This window comes from Anoplopoma fimbria, chromosome 2 (genome assembly GCF_027596085.1).
Source record: "Anoplopoma fimbria isolate UVic2021 breed Golden Eagle Sablefish chromosome 2, Afim_UVic_2022, whole genome shotgun sequence".
NCBI lineage: Eukaryota > Metazoa > Chordata > Actinopteri > Perciformes > Anoplopomatidae > Anoplopoma > Anoplopoma fimbria.
Window position 1 is genome coordinate 15,185,152 of NC_072450.1, and position 19,598 is coordinate 15,204,749.

At 40.4% G+C, this 19,598-nt stretch overlaps 1 protein-coding gene across 1 annotated transcript in view; it reads left to right on the forward strand.

Moving 5' to 3' along the window:
• Window positions 1-19,232: 19,232 nt before the first annotated feature.
• The window catches only part of LOC129105835 (CUB and sushi domain-containing protein 1-like), a 357,039-nt gene continuing 356,673 nt past the window's right edge, over window positions 19,233-19,598 (forward strand). The window contains exon 1 of the mRNA XM_054617046.1: window positions 19,233-19,368. Coding sequence (XP_054473021.1) covers window positions 19,233-19,368 — 136 coding nt within the window. The remainder of the gene's footprint in view (window positions 19,369-19,598) is intronic.

The following is a 19,598-nucleotide window of genomic DNA, read 5'->3' on the forward strand; positions in this document are numbered from 1 at the left end:
ATTCTGATTTGATCACAGTCTCACGCCACTTTTGTACAATCCTCTCATCGCATCTTTTACCTTCCCTCAACAATAATGCCCTAACCACTAGGAGGGATAGAAAGGGAGGCAGCGAGAAATACGGAGAAAGGAGAGAAAGTGAAGGAAGAGAGTGACTTGCAAAGATTCATTAACAATATTTGATTTCGTTGTTTGATCTTCATCTGAGTCCTGGAGCTGCAGCATCCAATCAAGACTCAGTCAACATTCAAACGGTGGCTTTTTATTATCTTAGATTATATATATTGTTTTACTCGGTTTAGAATATTATGTACACGTGAGATTGGGGGCTAAAGTGAAAGAAGGGAGGATGAAAGACGAGTGTGAAGAAAAAAGAAATGAGACAGAGTGGGGAACAAAGAGAGAGAGAGAATGAGACAATGGAGCTGGAAAAATATGAATTCTAATCAGACAAGTGCCAATATGAGAGAGGTTCATTGTGGATTCCACTGAGCATTAAAATATATTGAAGATTCTGTAAATACCTGTGCTGTGCAACATTCCTTTTCATTATCTTTGTTACCCACTGCACTGCTAAATCTATTTTGGAAATTTGGAGAGGTACAAATAAAGGTCTTGGAGCCACCAGTGAACTTCAGGAAGGTGACTGCTCCATAATGCTACTCGTATAGCGGCTGTGGCGTAGTGGAGAGCAAGGTAGTTCTCCCAATCAGAGGGTCGGTGGTTCGATACCCGGCTTCGGCAGTCGATGTGTCCTTGGGCAAGACACTTAACCCCAAGTTGCTCCCGAAGGCTTGCCATCGGTGTGGACTGGATGTTGCATGAATGTTAGTTAGAGTCTGATGGTGGCACCTTGCATGGTAGCCTGTCATCAGTGTGTGAATGGGTGAATGATATGTAATATACTACTGACTGTAAGTCGCTTTGGATAAAAGTGTAATGTAATGTAATGTATAAACTAAACACACCTCTTGTGTTTGTAATATTTAAAGGATAGCTTACGGTTTAAGATTAGAGATGGAGTTAAGAAAGTCTTGCTTCAAAGTGAGGTTTCCTTTGCAGTAGAAATCCTGACAAATAGAGCATTAAACAAGAGTTATTTGAGTCGATCTTAAGCGTATTCACCATCCTCATCATTTCGCTTCTCATAGACAAGGTGTTAAGATATTTTCAAACATCTGTTGGAGATGCTTTCTGGATAAGCCCATTCATATATCTCAGCCCTTCCCATTTTACCCTCAAACGTCTAAGGCAGGCATTATGCGTTTATTGCATTTAGACCATAGTGTAAGGGAAAGCAGTAAACAATAATGAGACTAAGGTAATTCGTTGTTGTTATAGTTCTTTGGCAGCCCTTTTCAACCAGCATCTCACTCAAAACAGATGGTGGTAATACAGTTTTTTAGCCCATGAAGGCACAACAATCTTGTTTTAGGTACATGGTTACCTCTTAGGCTGACCTCCTTTGAACAAATGGTTTAATTTAGAAGGCTGTCATACTTCATGCACACAGGCTATTAGTCCAACCCAGCAGGGACTTTTTACAGACCCCTTATCATTTTTGATAATTAACAGGTCATATGCATGAAGCATGGAGAAAACTACAGAGCAAATATTTTTGAAATACTTTCCAGGAAATAGAGATTTCCGTTGATTACATCATAGAAAAGTCCATTAAAATAAGTAAGAATTTCACTTTTTGTTTTCTCTTCCTATGGAGACTTCATCATACCTCCAAGTGAATGTCAACTCAGTGCATGTCATCTTGCTTGCTTCACGAGCTTCCAACCTGCTGCAAACTTTTATTGTAACTAGGGTTTAAAAAAGTCAAGTAATATTCAAGGTAGAAACTTTCCATGGGAATTATGTCAAAGGCGTATATTTATTGTGTTGCAGAGATATGCAATACCACTTGTACCTCTGGGGGCGATAGTGAGTCACTGTTGCGTCCAGTCTGCCTTCAGTCCATATGAGGACAAATAAGTAGCGCTGCCTCAAGGGCTTGTCAATCACATTGAAGGTAAAGGGCTTTTTATAGTTTGTGTTGGATTATAACTTTTGCTTTGCCCTCCGCTCCACCAGGAGACAACTTCGCCCAGAGGAGGGTGGGCAGTGCCTTCAAGAGATGGACCTCCAGTTAGCAGAGCTGGAGCAACTCTCATTCAGCCAGCGCAAACCCCAGCCCGGTGCTGTGTTTAACCAGTTCAACGGCTGCAACAGAAAGTTTCGAAAGAGGATCGGGGCAGATTAAACCCCCGGCGTTTGGGTTTGTGCTTGCTGTATTCAAGTTGCTACAGCTCCACCATGTGAAGGTCTGTCTCTCAGAGCCCCCCTCTCCACTCAGTAAAGTAGTCTCCTGGTTGCTGGGGCGATAAGATCTAATATTGCTTTTAATGTTCATTTTCCCCTAAATAGATTCACCATTAAAAGATAAGATTTTATATTGAAACTTTGAAAAAGTTCCCAAATACCTGAGTTTAACTTACTACTGAGCATTTCAGTAAATTAACCAACCCTTTGCAACACTTATCGCAATCCCACCAACGCTTACACACACACACACACACACACACACACACACACACACACACACACACACACACACACACACACACACACACACACACACACACACACACACACACACACACACACACACTCACACACCTTTCCTCATCATTTTTTTTCCATTCAGCTCAATGCTTACCTATAGTAAGATCAATATATCATCACACTCCCTCCATCAAATGCTTTGGAGCACTGCTCTATTATATATTATTAAAACATACCTCTTAGCTTCCCACGGAAATCAACTTTCTATGACCTTGTGCATCATTACACAAGTAACTTCTTGCCTATTGACTATCCGTTCTATATAAAAGTGTAAATTGCTTTCTAATGAAGAGAAAAAGCTCTGATAGGAACATGATTGTGGTGGGCTCCAAAGGAGGTTTGTTAGCCGTCTCGTATTGAACAATATGATGGTGTATCGACCCACGTTAGATTGTACTTTTAAATCTATAAGACTGTTTTTGGATCAGTTGTAACCCAGGTACTCTCATCTAGCTTTCCACATCCTACTTGAACCAGGAATGCCAGGCTGAGATAATGAGACAATGAGATAATCATCGCTCTGTGAAAACAGTCAAGCTGAATATTTTGTGTTTAAGTGTCAGCATGACACTGCTACAACAATGAGAAACCTGCTAAGCAATGTGATTCTCTGTATTAAATCATACTGTGACACAGTGAAATGTTTTTCCAAATTGGATTATTTTAACGCATTGAGATTCAGTCTCTAATAGACAACATCAGGTAATTGCATCTGAAAGCGTTCTTAATGCAAGTTTTGTCATTTGAAAAGGTTTTGTTATCACGTTGAGTATTTCAAACTTTTTATTTATCAGCTCAAATGCAAAGCCTTTAACAGTCTCTATTAGCCTCACACATTCATTTGATGTTCTTCTTTGTTTTATATAATTTCAAAATATCTTTTTGGGGGGTGAATTTGGCCTGTTGGCCACCTTGAGCTCCGATAATTTGTGGGGTTGGGAATTTATGGACAAAAAAACCCCCTTCACAAAACCATTTCCAAACTAATCAATATTGAGAGATAATTGGTTTGTAATTAATATTTGCAACCCTAATTGCAAGTTCAGTAAACAAGCAATACATGAGCAAACTAACAACAAGCAAAAATCCGAACAGAAGCTCAAACACACCCTACGGTGTCGACCATTTTCCATCGGCCCAGCTGGAAATAGTGCATTCACATGGAAGAAGCAATTCTTTCCAAAGGGCTATATGAAGTTAACTAACAAAACACACAGTTTTCTAAATAAAATGTGAAAGAACCTTTTCACAGACAACTGTTGATGGTTTAAAACAGGACCAGGCTACTCTACGCCTTAAGGCTCTCTTTGTGTATCCCTACTTTCCTGGGGAGCTTCATATGTCAGAAAACATGATTTCTCGACACATTTCTGGATCTTGTTTATTGTGCCGACCATTGACAGTTCCAATGGCCTTTACATGTAGAAGATGTTGAATTGTTGTTGTTGGTCTCTCATTGATGGTGAAAATATGACATGATGACCCTCTCAACACACAAAACATACAATATAGCGTTTGTAATGTTTGTACTTTGTTGGAGTCTGAAGACACTTCCTGAATGCCAATAAATGCAAGAATTACGTACAGTTAATGATGCAAACAAAGTCGCATATTGTAAACTCTATAGGGATATTATCCAAGTTGAAAGTGTCATCATGAAAATGCCAGAGTTTTGTTTTGAGTTTTAGTATGTTATCAAGTGTTTCAATGGGTCAGCAGCACATTAACATAACTCTCTTTACATCAGTGTCTTTTTCTTTTCTATTCTCATGCTTTCTTTTTCTCTTCTCTTTGTCTTCTCTCTTTCTTTCTTTTTCTCTCTCTATGTCTGTCTCTCTGACGTGCATACACAGTCATACAAACACACACATCCTTTGCTGTATTTCATATTGTCCAAAAACAAAGCCTGGGCCATTCATTTTTTAGAATGATTTCAAACAAGGGATGTGTCTTTACTGTTAATATATCATTCCACGTTGAGATGTTGTCTATTTTTAATATGAAGTTCATTTATAAAGTCTGTGTTCATTAAAGGATGCCCTTCCTCAGTAAGAGGCTCTGACAGTCGCTTCTTCCTGAACATTAGATTATTGTTTGAAAGTTTTGTTTATGACGTCCACATAAGAAGTAGAGTAGCTAGCATGAGCAGCCGCAGAAAGTTAAACGTGATAAACAGTAAATACTTGGAGAAAGACATCACTCTATACTACCAATGCTGACTAATATATATCTAAAGGATTTGCAGTGCATTAACATCACAGCAGTGACAGTTTATCTCCCCAAAAATATGCCAAAGGAGAAAAAACACTCTGGGATTACCACGCTTAGGTAAACAAATTCCACTTCTATCATCAGGAATAAACTCGCATGCAAACACAAGTCCTGCAGACACGCTTCAGCGGGACAGGTAGGCAGATGATCAAAGAGACAGTCAGACAGGCGTTCAGATATGCCCTGTTCAATACAACTTGACAATGTGTGCAACCTCTGCAGAGGGTCAATAGCTTTTCATGGATTGGAAATTAACTTCATTTAATGAGGTGTGTGTGTGTGTGTGTGTGGGTGTAGGTGTAGGTGTAGGTGTGTGTGTGTGTGTGTGTGTGTGTGTGTGTGTGTGTGTGTGTGTGTGTGTGTGTGTGTGTGTGTGTGTGTGTGTGTGTGTGTTGGGGGTTAGTGGCTATTAAAGACAGTGAGAGCTGAGAAAGGAGAGAGGGGAGAAAACAGAGACGGAGGGGGAGGCAGAGAGAGAACTCAAAAGATACATGTTGAGGCGATGAATAGGTAGAATAGGAGATGGACAGAAAATAAGCAGAAAGAGGAATATATAAAGAGAGGATAGAGGAAGAAGGAAACCAAGAGAGCGACAGAGATCAATAGAGAGAACTGGGCAGTGTAGAGGAAGAGTGAGAGGCTGAAGAGATGAAAGGATGAAAGGCTGTCTGCTGATTTGTTCCCTAACTGGAGAATTGAAATTGATCTCAGAGTGTGTGTGTGTGTGTGTGTGTGTGTGTGTGTGTGTGTGTGTGTGTGTGTGTGTGTGTGTGTGTGTGTGTGTGTTCGTCAGTGGCTGACTTGTCAGGAAGTGTGTATACAAGCATATAGATCAACAGTTGTCTATACCTCTATGAACTTTGTGTGCTGTGTGCCTGTGTTCATGCAGGCGTTATCAGAGCGAGGGGGAGACAGGTCATCAGGCTGATCGACTTAAACAAGCAGAGACAGAGCAGCACACACATCTTGACTTCGGTCAGATACTATTTAATAAGGGTCAGATATTTTCAAATGGCTATTACTGCAGGGTCACATACTATTTGATTCAGTTTCACACACTTAGAGTGCAAGGTCAAACATTTTAAACTCCAGCTGAACTTAATTTCCTCTAAAGTAACTTCAAGAGGAAGAAACATTATTTTCTGTCTGCATGTCAAATATCCCTTTCTTTGAGTCTTTGAGAAGACACCATTTCGTTAAAGTCTTTGTGTGTGTGTGTGTGTGTGTGTCTGTACTGCATAAGGATCACACCATAATCATGAATCCTAATCATAAAACACATCGAAATCCTCCGTCATCAGCATGGTTTAAGGTTGTGTAATCCAATGAGGGTATTAATGCCTCCAGTATAAAAGAAATCAGTGGGTAAAGCATTGAAAACATTCTGCAGGTATTTATGAGCATAAATGGCTCCCCACAACCCAGATTACCTGCTGTTTATAAAGCCAATATAGCCAGAATACTTTTGGAGGCAGATGTTTGTATCACTAAGCACATGATTGTTTGAGTAATGATACTATATATCTACTCTAACACCTGTGTTTACTTCTTGCCCTGAATTTTGTTTTATATTATTATAAAACATGAATTACGTTTCTTGTCATCTGTCAATAATCCATGAACCAGATGCAGCCATGCTGTTATACAGTGGGGCAAAAAAGTATTTAGTCAGCCACCAATTGTGCAAGTTCTCCCACTTAAAAGGTATACCTAAACTATGAGAGACAAAATGAGAAAAAAAAAATCCTGAAAATCACATTGTCTGATTTTTAAAGAATATATTTGCAAATTATGGTGGAAAATAAGTATTTGGTCAATAACAAAAGTTCATCTCAATACTTTGTTATATACCCTTTGTTGGCAATGACAGAGGTCAAACGTTTTCTGTAAGTCTTCACAAGCTTTTCACACACTGTTGCTGGTATTTTGGCCCATTCCTCCATGCAGATCTCCTCTAGAGCAGTGATGTTTTGGGGCTGTCGCTGGGCAACACGGACTTTCAACTCCCTCCACAGATTTTCTATGGGGTTGAGATCTGGAGACTGGCTAGGCCACTCCAGGACCTTGAAATGCTTCTTACGAAGCCACTCCTTCGTTGCCCGGGCGGTGTGTTTGGGATCATTGTCATGCTGAAAGACCCAGCCACGTTTCATCTTCAATGCCCTTGCTGATGGAAGGAGGTTTTCACTCAAAATCTCACGATACATGGCCCCATTCATTCTTTCCTTTACACGGATCAGGATCTGGTCCCCTTGCAGAAAAACAGCCCCAAAGCATGATGTTTCCACCCCCATGCTTCACAGTAGGTATGGTGTTCTTTGGATGCAACTCGGCATTCTTTCTCCTCCAAACATGACGAGTTGAGTTTTTACCAAAAAGTTCTATTTTGGTTTCATCTGACCATATGACATTCTCCCAATCCTCTTCTGGATCATCCAAATGCTCTCTAGCAAACTTCAGACGGGCCTGGACACGTACTGGCTTAAGCAGGGGGACACGTCTGGCACTGCAGGATTTGAGTCCCTGGCGGCGTAGTGTGTTACTGATGGTAGCCTTTGTTACTTTGGTCCCAGCTCTCTGCAGGTCATTCACTAGGTCCCCCCGTGTGGTTCTGGGATTTTTGTTCACCGTTCTTGTGATCATTTTGGCCCCACGGGGTGAGATCTTGCGTGGAGCCCCAGATCGAGGGAGATTATCAGTGGTCTTGTATGTCTTCCATTTTCTAATAATTGCTCCCACAGTTGATTTCTTCACACCAAGCTGCTTACCTATTGCAGATTCAGTCTTCCCAGCCTGGTGCAGGTCTACAATTTTGTTTCTGGTGTCCTTTGACAGCTCTTTGGTCTTGGCCATAGTGGAGTTTGGAGTGTGACTGTTTGAGGTTGTGGACAGGTGTCTTTTATACTGATAACAAGTTCAAACAGGTGCCATTAATACAGGTAACGAGTGGAGGACAGAGGAGCCTCTTAAAGAAGAAGTTACAGGTCTGTGAGAGCCAGAAATCTTGCTTGTTTGTAGGTGACCAAATACTTATTTTACCGAGGAATTTACCAATTAATTCATTAAAAATCCTACAATGTGATTTCCTGGATTCTTTCCCCCCATTCTGTCTCTCATAGTTGAAGTGTACCTATGATGAAAATTACAGGCGTCTCTCATCTTTTTAAGTGGGAGAACTTGCACAATTGGTGGCTGACTAAATACTTTTTTGCCCCACTGTATATGGAAATAAAATACTGTTCATGAAAAACACATTTTACTTTTTAGAGTACCCCCAGGTGGCTGAGGCACACTGTGTTTGTGCTGCTACAAGATTCCATCCTGTCTCTTTTAACTTGATCTCTCCTAGTCTCTGTCACACGCTATTTTTTTTTATTGCTCAAGTTTTACAGATGGCTCTCTGTAATATTTTGTATAGTGGCCCTTAGTATTTTATTGATCTGACTTGGCAGATTTAGCACAGCACCCCTGCCCCACAGCATGGCCCTCTGAAAACGTGTTCCTATGGCTATACAGTGGTTTTATTTTGACATATTATACAGGAGTTTTACAGCTTTTTAGCTGTTGTAAAAGTTCGGAAAATTGCTTATGCTCACCAGTGCCTCGTTGCAACACACAAAATAGCCCTGCCTCATACCGTTAAGCTGTGTGTATTTCTTGTAATTAAAATACAAACTGGAATTGGACTGCAGTCTATGGATCCACTCGGTGCTATGTGCCCACCAATCTAATGCTCTCTCACTGAAGAAGCATTCAAGCCTGCTTGACAGACTTGAAGGGCAAGATACTAATCTCCACGGTCGGCATGTCACTACTACTGATGACTTATGAGCTAGCATTTCCCCAGAGACGCCAGGACCCATTCACACCTGTACAAAAGAGGCGTTGATCAGAAGTGGTATCACCAGAATTCTGTGCAGACAGTTTAATCACAGTATGATTTGTTTCCCATATCACAGGGAACACAGGGACGCTGTTAATCTGCCCACTCCTCTTGTCTGCTTCCTGTCCTCAGACAGAGAACTCATCTCTGGAGAGAGAGCAATAGCAAACATGAATATAGTTTCTCACAATGAATATATCCACCTACCAAAATCAAACTATGGAAAGCTAAAACACCAATGTGACACAATTTATAGCCTGCAACTTATTCTTTCAACATGTTGATACAGCTTGTTTTATTCATATGAATCACAAAACCTTTTGAAAGTGTTCTGTCTATCTGATTCTGAAATGTATTTTTAATAGTTGCAGAGTTTAAGAATTCAAATCAGCCAGGCATCTTTGTAGGGCATGTAAACAATTATTTGCATATTTGGTTGAGTTGATTTTCTGAGATATTTTTCTACTTTTCCTTGAGCTGTTATAAAAGAGATTTATTAAATAAGAAAATGTAGTGAAACTAAGTAGGGGATTCAGATTTAGGGTTAGCTCCAAGCGCTCATATATGTCTTTTGGCCATGTTATTGACATGGTCACTTTTCCGGTGAAATAACTGCTGGATGGATTGACAACATATGAACATTGATGGTTATCAGATGATGTATCTTAATGACTTTGATGATCATTGAATGAATCGTCACTAAAGGTGGTACTCACATTCATGCTCCGCTCAGGATGCTTTGTAGTAAGTTTGGGGATCCTATGGGCCGTATTTAAACCATCTATGGGACATAATATGTACAAAGTAAGTGGCAGTGGTTGTATTTAGACTCTTGATTAATGATAGGTGTATTTTTTGCATAATATTAATCCAAACAATCATAGTTTTCATATCCTGTTCCCTTTTAAAACCTAACAGCGAGTCAAACACAATCTTACACAGCCATCGCTGGAATCTAATTCCATAAATAGTATATTACTAGTAGTATTAGAGTAGCTTAATATTTATCTGCAACTGTACATTGACAGGAAGTGCTGAATTAATGTTGCAGTGGCATATTGTGGAGTGAGGGAATAAACAGGTATGTTGTACCATCAACAACTCTGTTTGACTGCATGTGAGCAAAAGCACAATAACATATCTAACTGCGGAGGAGGAGCACTGTCATCACTGTGTGTGTGTGTGTGTGTGTGTGTGTGTGTGTGTGTGTGTGTGTGTGTGTGTGTGTGTGTGTGTGTGTGTGTGTGTGTGTGTGTGTGTAACAAGCAGAGTGTATTTGCGTTGTGCACCTGCCTATGCTCTTGGTTAAGGTCAAGTAAAGATCATGGCCTTGGTTAAATATTGGAAAGGTCATTGTATTCCACCACGTACAACTCTGTGTTGACTTTTTCATTACTTAACCAAGAACACAATCTTTCCCTCAATTTAACTAATTGTTTTAGTGGCCTAAACCCCCTGTCTCTCTCTATATGTTCTGTCTGCCTCTCTCTTCTCCTTTGTGTCTCACTTGCGCCTCTTTGTGTCTCTCTCTCTCTCCTTCTCTCTCTCTCTGAAAGAAAAGAGTGAGAGAAAGTAATTCTCATTCAGCGCAGCAATTCACAGCGCAATCATAGGGAATATGCAATTAACAGGGAAAGCCTTCAGTCAATAGCACTTTGTGTGTACTCATACACCTTGTCTACCCTCTAGACTTCCCTCACTCCCCGTCCTCCAACTCCTTCACTCAATTCCTCCAGCGTCCTCATCTCCTTTGTTGAGTACCTGCTCTACTCTCCTCCTCCACGTTTAAACCGAGTTCTTCATTGAAAGAGCTCAATCGCTCCCTCTCCTTCCCTCCTCGTCTTGCAAATCATTTCTCATTTAACCACATCTCATCATCCCTTACCATCATCATTACCCTCCACCCCCCCGCCCACCCACACCCACAAACACACTCCCCTGCATCCCTTTCCTCTTTTCCGCTTTACAGTACCTCTCTCCCTCCCACCAGCCCCATCACGCTCACATAGCTTTCATCATTATCATCACCACTTCCTCCCAATCTGTTTACTCTCTCCACCCACACTCCCTCCTTCAGTAACTCAGTGGCATCCTAATTCACAAGTTCTTGTCACCTGCTTTTTCTCCAGCTATTTTCCATTTTCTCCCCACGGTTGGTGTAAATGGCTCAGAACCAGACAACGTGCCAGCGTCCAAGTCAAATTCTCTGGATGCTTCCACAGCACCCAAGTCTGTCTCCCATTCATTACCTCTGCTGAGGAGGTTGTATTTTTAGTTCAGCTTTTTTGTTTGTCAGCAGGATTACTGACTTTCATGAAACCTTGTGGAAGTTTATGGTACATCGTCCATTCAAATTTAGGGCGGATCCTAAACATTCTTTTTTTCACTTTCGTAAAAATAGTAAGATAGGACCTGGCCTTGGTGGAGGTCTGCGCTCTCTAAGTACCCTTCAAGTTAGGAGTTGAACCAGTTCAGAGTCTATCTCTAGTAAATTTTTTAAGCAAGCATGGACTCTTTTTAGTGGTGTAACAGACCGCAGTTAAAGTCCTTATAAAATAGATATTAGAGAGGGAATTATGACCTTTTTTTTTAACACTTGCTCTAAGCAGCTTCTAATACATAATTAAAAACACTAACAAGATTTGTTTTATCACTATAAACACAATCTTTTGTTTCACAATAATTAATTATGTAGTTTTATGCACTATAGATGACTAAACCGGATAGCAATTAAGAATGTTTGATTGTTTACAAAGACTTCAGAGCGGTTGAAATGATTTGAGGTGAAAATAAAAAGGAGCCTTGTGTCCCAGCTGCTGCAACGAAATGAAACAAAAGAAACAATCCGTATTCGCCGGTTTGTTCATCAACGATTGCAAATCCATTTTAGCAGGACAAAAAAACTAATCGGGGCATCTCTAGAATAATTTTTTTCTGCTGATCTGTCCGTGACAGTGACACGACCCAATCTGCAAGTTTTGTTGTCCGTTGCACCCTTAGCTTTTTTTATTCCTAGCAATGACAGAAACATTTTAATTCTTCTCCTCCTCTTCCTTTTTAATATGCTCTGTTTTGCACATCCTTATTTCCCACTCCTCCTTATCTGACCAATTTCATAATCACTGCCTAATCTGAGCCTATATCCTTCACCTTTCCCACCCTCCTTCCATTTATTTTCCTCCATTTTGCAATCTCTCAAAGCAAGTTACAATACCTGGGCTTTGGGTATAGGCAGATACAAGTACTGATTCAATAGCAGTTTGTATTCATAGGGTTTATGTATTATTTGTATTCAGTTAAAGCTAAGCTGTATAATGTTTGAGAGGTAAAACCAATAAACCTTTATTTAACATATAATGTAAAGTACAATTAATTATTCCCTAAAAATGGAAATCGTGTTTTTATGCAAAGATCCACTTAAGATGATAATAACAAGGTAAAAGTAAAACATTTAGAATTTTGACTGTTTTACATTGACTTGGGATGGTGGTGAAAGAAGTTAGTTTGGATCTTTGAAACCAAGAATGTAATTTGGCACCTAAATGCACTAAACGAGCATAGTTTTGACAGATGATGACAGCAATGAAAATGTAGCTTTTTAGAAAAGGGAAATCAGTGAGTTGTTCTGCCTTATTTTCTCTTTTGTATATTTATTTTTCCTAAAGCAAAATATTTTTTTATCCGCTTACTCAATTAGTCTATGGAATAATTTGTAGAATACTAGATTAATTACATAATCGATAGCTGCAGCTCGAGCTAGTTTTTTAGCTGTGTAACATCCATACCTGCCTTTTCATTTTCTGTCCGTCTCATTGCATCCTGTCTTTTATATTCTTTCCCCTCTTTGGTCATTTTCTCTAAAAGGCTGCATGTTTGACTTTGAGCTCTCTTAGGAGAACAGGTGTGTTCTGTATTAACTCACAGTCAGACACACACACACACACACACACACACACACACACACACACACACACACACACACACACACACACACACACACACACACACACACACACACACACACACACACACACACACACACAGAGCCTTGGGTTTCTATGGGAAGACTCTCGGAGACTACTTGGGTATGGTCCAGCACAGCAAAGTAGTTCAACATTCTGCTCTCATATGAATGAGACAGCTTAAAACTTTTTCCGTCAAGTTAAATAAATATAGTGACTCACCTTGAGACCAGTGCTCATTAAAAATTACTGGTTTTCTTGACCTGTGGGGACTCAAGTTGAGTCAATTAAGGCTCTCCTCCTTTGGTCCTGGCTCAGTAAGAAATACTGTAGTTTACTTTCATCTGAAGTGGATTCAAACACAATAAGAAAAGCTTTTTGAACCTGGTGCCCAGGCAACATTCTGTAATAATGCTTTTGTCATTTGGGTCCCATTCTGAACAGGTCCTCAGTTAGACTTTGAGGTTTGTGGGAGTCAGAGTAAATGGGGTTTATATAGTATATTTATACTTTTTAATATACTGTATTTATATTTTCTAAAAGGATAATCATGTGTTTGGTCATTTCTCAAGCCAAATTACCAAACATTTCCTGGTTCCAGCTTTTTCTGATTTTTATTATCCTACATTTAATATCTTTGGGTTTTGGACTGTTGATTAAACAAAACAAGACACATGCAAATGTTACCTTGGACTGTGGGACATAGTTATATGCATGTTTTCAGTATTTTTGATATGTATTAGATATAATAGATTTAATAGTCTAAACACGATTTGAAACAAATGGATAATCTAAAAATATGCCTAATTACTAGTTCCGGCCCCACTGTATACTGTATGGTGTTTAGTTTATTATTATTTAATTTAGTAGACAATCAGTTATGGGAATAGTTGGGGCTATAGCAATTCTTAATTAATGACTGCGTTTATAATCACCACTATGTGAACCAACAGTGAGGCAGTACGTCACTTTGCTGTTACTCTCCAAATGCAGTAATCGATTACTGTCCTCACTGCATTACATTTGCCTTTAAATCCCTAAATGTATTATTATACGCTTTGCTGTAAGAGTGTGAGTGTCCAAGGGCACTGGAAGAAATTACCATGAATAAATGATACAGTATTCATTTACACTGAGCTGTTATGAGCTGTTGTCAGAGGGTGATTAAAACAAGTTTGAACAAAGGTAGTTAAGAGTGCTATTTGTTTTCCCTCCATTCTTTTGCTTGATAAAGCTGAATGCTGCCAGTATTTAGGCAAACTTTTAGGCACCATGCCTAAAAGGATATTCCAATTAGAAATTAAGTTGGATAAGGAGAATGGTTTGGTTTGAAAGTCTTTGATAAATTAACCTTTTTCCTTTTTTTGGATTTAAGACTTTTTTGTGTATGTAATACACCACAATTTTTTTTAACTGGGAAAATATCTGTATTGTTAAAACATTCTGCTTGGCTGATTTTCACATTTATTCTGCTCTAATGCAGAGGACTATTTCCACAAAAATAGCAAAAGAAAATTGGGATAAACAGCAATCATTGACTCATCCTCAGTTACCCTGTGAATCGTCTAGTGGCTCTAAACAGATGTTGGGCCAAGTGCCGATTGCGGCTCCTGCTGTTGCTCGGGGAAAAAACCCATTTGAAACAGAGGGCTGTTTTACTAAAAGTTGAAATACGTTAACTTCTAACCCTCTGTGGTCTGAGCTCGAAAAAACATGCTAAACTTTAAAGCTGAGAGAGAGAGACACACAACAGTTGGCTACTTCTTTTCCACTGAGCAGAAAAGAAGAAAACAGAAGTCTCCAGTGGAAATGCAGCTTTGTTGCTTTGGAAACTTTGAAGGAAATGATTGTTGGAGAAAAGATTGCTTCTGCCTTCGACCGATTATCGCTTACCCGTTAAATTACAGGCTGTAATTAACAACTGACAATGAGTAACAAAACCAGAATGAGCAACCTCCCTGTTTCAGCTTCACAGTGTTATAATAACTAATAACCACTATTGATCACAATACAGTCACTGATGACCTTTGTGTGTGCATTTTAATCAGTTATTACCACATACAGTCTTATACATTTATTCACCTTTAATCTAATGCTATAGCTTTTCATTCACTGTCCTTACTTTCTTTTAACGTGACTATGTTTCCAATCCGTCCTGTGTAATTCTCAGTCTTAGAAATAATAAGGGATATGGACCTGTAATATTTCATAATAAATCTATATGGCACTTTCACTTCTGGCAGGTGTTATATAAAGGTGCTACTTTTAACATCTAATCTAAGTCTTGCTTTGTGTTCAGGTGCAAGAATGTTTTCTATTTAAAAAGACAAATGCACAGTCAAAAACCTGGCAGACCTCATATGAAAACGTTGCAAACAACATTATCAAAGCGACCAATCTTTTTTTTTCTCATAAGAATCATTAAAGAGGAATACAGTTTAGGCCTCGATGTACTTTCAGTTTTTGCATAATGAGATCAAGAACAAAAACAAACAGTGGTAGGAAAAACCTTCTTAGAAAATGTCTTCTATTTTAAATGAACGTCAGTGCTAACACTGGTTTGCAATTTATTTATTTCCAACATCCCATTTTTTAAAGCAGTTCCTTGCAGTGGACGGCGAATAAGAGCACCTCCTTTTCTTCGTTAGCTTCTATTCAGAATAAAGTACAAAACCCTAGATTATATATATTATGTAAAGTATATGTATTTAAAGGAACTGTGAAGGGTTTCCTTGGCTACAGACTTTATACATTGAGTACAGCAGTGTAGTTCTAAAGTTATATCTCGAACGTGTGCCTGTACCAGCTGATCATAGCAGATATATTCTTGGCTGCTCTTCATACCTCTACAAGCACTCTGACCATATAATCACATCGAAGAAAAATGATCAGGATTTTAGTAGCTATTATATAATGAAACTGCTCCTTTACATCTCTTAAAGGGTGTCCTTCACAGTAGTACATCTTTTGTATTATATTCTGATTTATTCTTTACTTATTTATTGTCAGCATAGTACATCAACTTAAACTTCATATACACCATTGCCTCCTCCCTCTCTCCTGCAGTTTATCACTGACCAGTAGATGGCAGCCTGACTTCACTCAGCTGTAGTAAAGAGCTGTCCATGGTGCTGAATCTGTCTAATCTATCTATCTCTACCTCTATTTATCTCTAACTCTCCGTCTGCCCACACAATCAGTCCATATATGCATTTATCTGTTTGTCTCCCATCCTTTCTCATTGCCTCCCTGTCTCTCTGTATGTTGAAGAGCAGCAGCAGATGTGTGTTATGTCAAACGACCCTCTTGTCTAGGTTGAGACGACGAGTCTTTTTAGGAGCGTATGCTGTTATGAAGACTCCCACCAGTAGATGTAAGAAATGGTTTTTTTGATAAATATATATAAAATGACTAAACTAGCCCTATGCACAGAAAGCTACCAGCTTGATGGATGACTCACAGTAATGCTGTGAAATGGCTCAACCCACACACGCGCACACACACACACACACACACACACACACACACACACACACACACACACACACACACACACACACACACACACACACACACACACACACAGCCACTCACTGAAACACACACGACACACACTCATACTAACACATGCAGCACAACACCCGTTCACACACATACTTTATTACCAATGTGCACACACACACACACACACACACACACACACACACACACACACACACACACACACACACACACACACACACACACACACACACACACACACACACACACACACACAGGCCGTGATATCCAAGTTAAAATGGTTAACTATCTGTAAAAGGAGTAGGGATGTTGCCAAGTGGAACAACATCGGTGTGGATTAATATTGTGGGAGATTAGCAACAAATCAATTATGAAATTTAGTTAAAGCAAAAAACAAGCTGTTGTAGCCCATAAATCCTGTAACATGTGGTCAAAGGACCCAAGGGGCTGTTTTAGGGGTCTGAAGCAAAATGAGGATTGGCTCGAATTCATTGTTCATGTTGTAGTAGCTAGCAGCGAGAGTACTCTGACAGCTAGCTGAAAATCCATTACAACGATGCTAAAATACAAATCTGTACTGGACATTTCCTCCATGTTGTTCTGTAATGATAAAAAAGTTCACTAAAAAGATATTAAGACTATATTCAAGGTATATTTAACAGGGGGTTTGCTTAATAGGCCAAAGAAACTTCCAAGATGGCAACAAGTGGTTAATCCTCATCTAAACTCTGAGTAATCTCTCAAAAAGCTACAGGTCATGTCACGAAAATAGTCCATATTTTGGGCGCCCACTCACTTGCTTCTCTTTCCACTATGTGACAGTATTGGGTGACACCTTCTGTGAAATACTGTAATGGGCCAAATTTGGAGTGACGTGTAATTTGCATTTGCCTCTAAACGCTGCTGCTGCTGTTGGTCGTCTCGGTGGCTCAGCGGACTAAGTCTCCACGTCGTGTTTGTAGCGTTGTAATCTTGTTAGCGTGATCCTCTGCACATGCCACTAGGGACCGGGGATCAATAACTGGCTCGTGGCTCCGTTTGGGTGCGTACACACACACACACACACACACACACACACACACACACACACACACACACACACACACACACCCACACTTAAAGAGATGAGAGAATCAGAGTGTTGTTCATATGGCCCTGAGATTGATTGGCAGGAGTGAGAGGATGATGATGTTTTTTGTGTTTAACATTTTGTCACCTTCTCAAATCACAGTCTGGGAATATGCTTGAAAGTATATTTTGCACGCACGCACGCACACACACACACACACACACACACACACACACACACACACACACACACACACACACACACACACACACACACACACACACACCATGCAGCTCTTTACTTCCCATTTTTTCCCCCTTGTCTCTCCTTCAAGTCTTTCTTTACCTCACTTTCTCATTCACACAGCCCTTTTCTTGTTCCTATTCATTCCAGTCTTTCATTTCTTTCCTGAAATAAATCTTTTCCTTGCTCAGTTCACCCTTTTATTAACCCCTTCTCTTCCCTGAATCTGTGTTTGCTCCTCATCTGTCATTCTGTCCCTCATTTTAACCTCCTTAAATGAAATTCATTATCCCTCTTTTTCTCTCTTCTCATCACTCTTTCCTTCCTCTCTCCTTTAGCCTATAGCCTTCCCCCTTTCCTTTCCCCCTATTTTACCTTTTCTCTCCCCCTTTTTTTTCTTTCTTGGTATCTGTATTTTTCTTCCTTCCTTCCATTCCTCCTTCCCTAACTTTAGTCTTTACTGAATCCCTCCTGCCATCCATCTTTTAACTTTTCTCCTCTTTCTTTCCCCTGACATTGCTCTCTCTGGCCTCATCCCCTTTACTTTCCTCTCGCCCTCTCTCTGTCACTCTTTTCTCCTTCCTCCCTTTCCTCCCTCCATTGCTCAGTTCTCTTCAAATACCCCCATCCATCTTTCTTTCATCCCCTCTATTATATCCATCTTCCCTCCATCTCTTTTCCTCTTTCATGTCAACCATCACATCTTGCTCCACCTCTCCCTCGGTCCTACCTTGCATTGCTCTTTTGTCCTCCCTATCTCCTGTTCATGCTTCCATCTCTCCTTCAGTTTTCCTGAAATTCCAGTCCTTCTCCTCTCTCTTTTCCTCTTATTCACCTTTCTTAAAACTCGTCTGACCTTCTCCCTCGGCTCTTCTTGATCCGTGTTCTTTCCTTTTTTCCCTCTCCCTCTCATTCCTTTACTCTTTCTTCCTCTATCTTCCTCCCCTGAAATCCCCCTCTCTCATCCTTGTTTCCTGCCATCCCTTCCTCCCTATAGCTGTCTCTCCTCTCCCTCCCTCCCGCCCTCTTCGGTCCTCTCTTTACTTCTCACTATTTCCTTCCTCCTCCACTATCTTCCACTTTTCCTCCTTCTCTTTTTACTTCCCCCAACTAACACTGCTCTCTCTTTGCCTTGGCCGCTTTCTCTCTCCATCTCTCTCTATCTTTCTCTCTCCATCTCTCTCTCTCTCTCCATCTCTCTCTCTCTCTCTCTCTCTCTCCCTCTCCCTCTCACTCAGTCGTCGCTCGCTCGCCGTGCTGTGCGGACCTACAAACCAACTCTCTCCTCTCCCTCACTGAATCTCTTCATCTCTCTGTCTCTCTCCTCCGGTCCTCCGGTCTCTGCTATGACAGCTCACACCAGCAGCGTGTTGCCCGATCTCAGACCGACAACCCGCCACCGGTTAACCTGTCCAAACGTTACCATGGACATGTGTGTGTGGGTTATTCGTGATTGATCTTCGGGTGTAATTCTTTTTTTTTTTTTTTTTTTTTTTTTTTTTTTTTTTTTTTTTTTTTTTTTTTTTTTTTTTTTGTATAAAAACGAAAGGAAAAGGAGGAGGGGGCGGCCGTCCTCCTTTACCCCCCTCCGCTTCCTTCAGCCAAGCAGAGCGGCAAGGTGGGGAGAAGGCTTTAACATTAAGCCAGCTTGGATTTATTTAACAGCAAAATGAGGGATTTGGGAGCGCCGGACACGCTGCTGACGGGGAGGCGGCTGTACGCAAAGACACCGGGCAGGCTGGGACGCGACCTGCCGCTTCTCCTCCTGCTGGGGCTTCTCCTCGGGGACATCTCCTCCTCCAAGGGTGAGTTTTGGAGGTTTTCGATCTGTCTGCGTGTTTGGGTGCGTGCTCGGGCGCATGCATGCCTTCATATATATGTGTGTGTGTGTGTGTGTGTGTGTGTGTGTGCGTGCGTGTGTTGGAAGGGATTCGAACATTCGCAGGTTTTTTTTTTTTTTTTTTTTTTTTTTTTTGGTTTGCGTGTGAGCGCGCACACGAGACTGAGAGGAAAAGAAAAGGTGGTTAATTCGTTC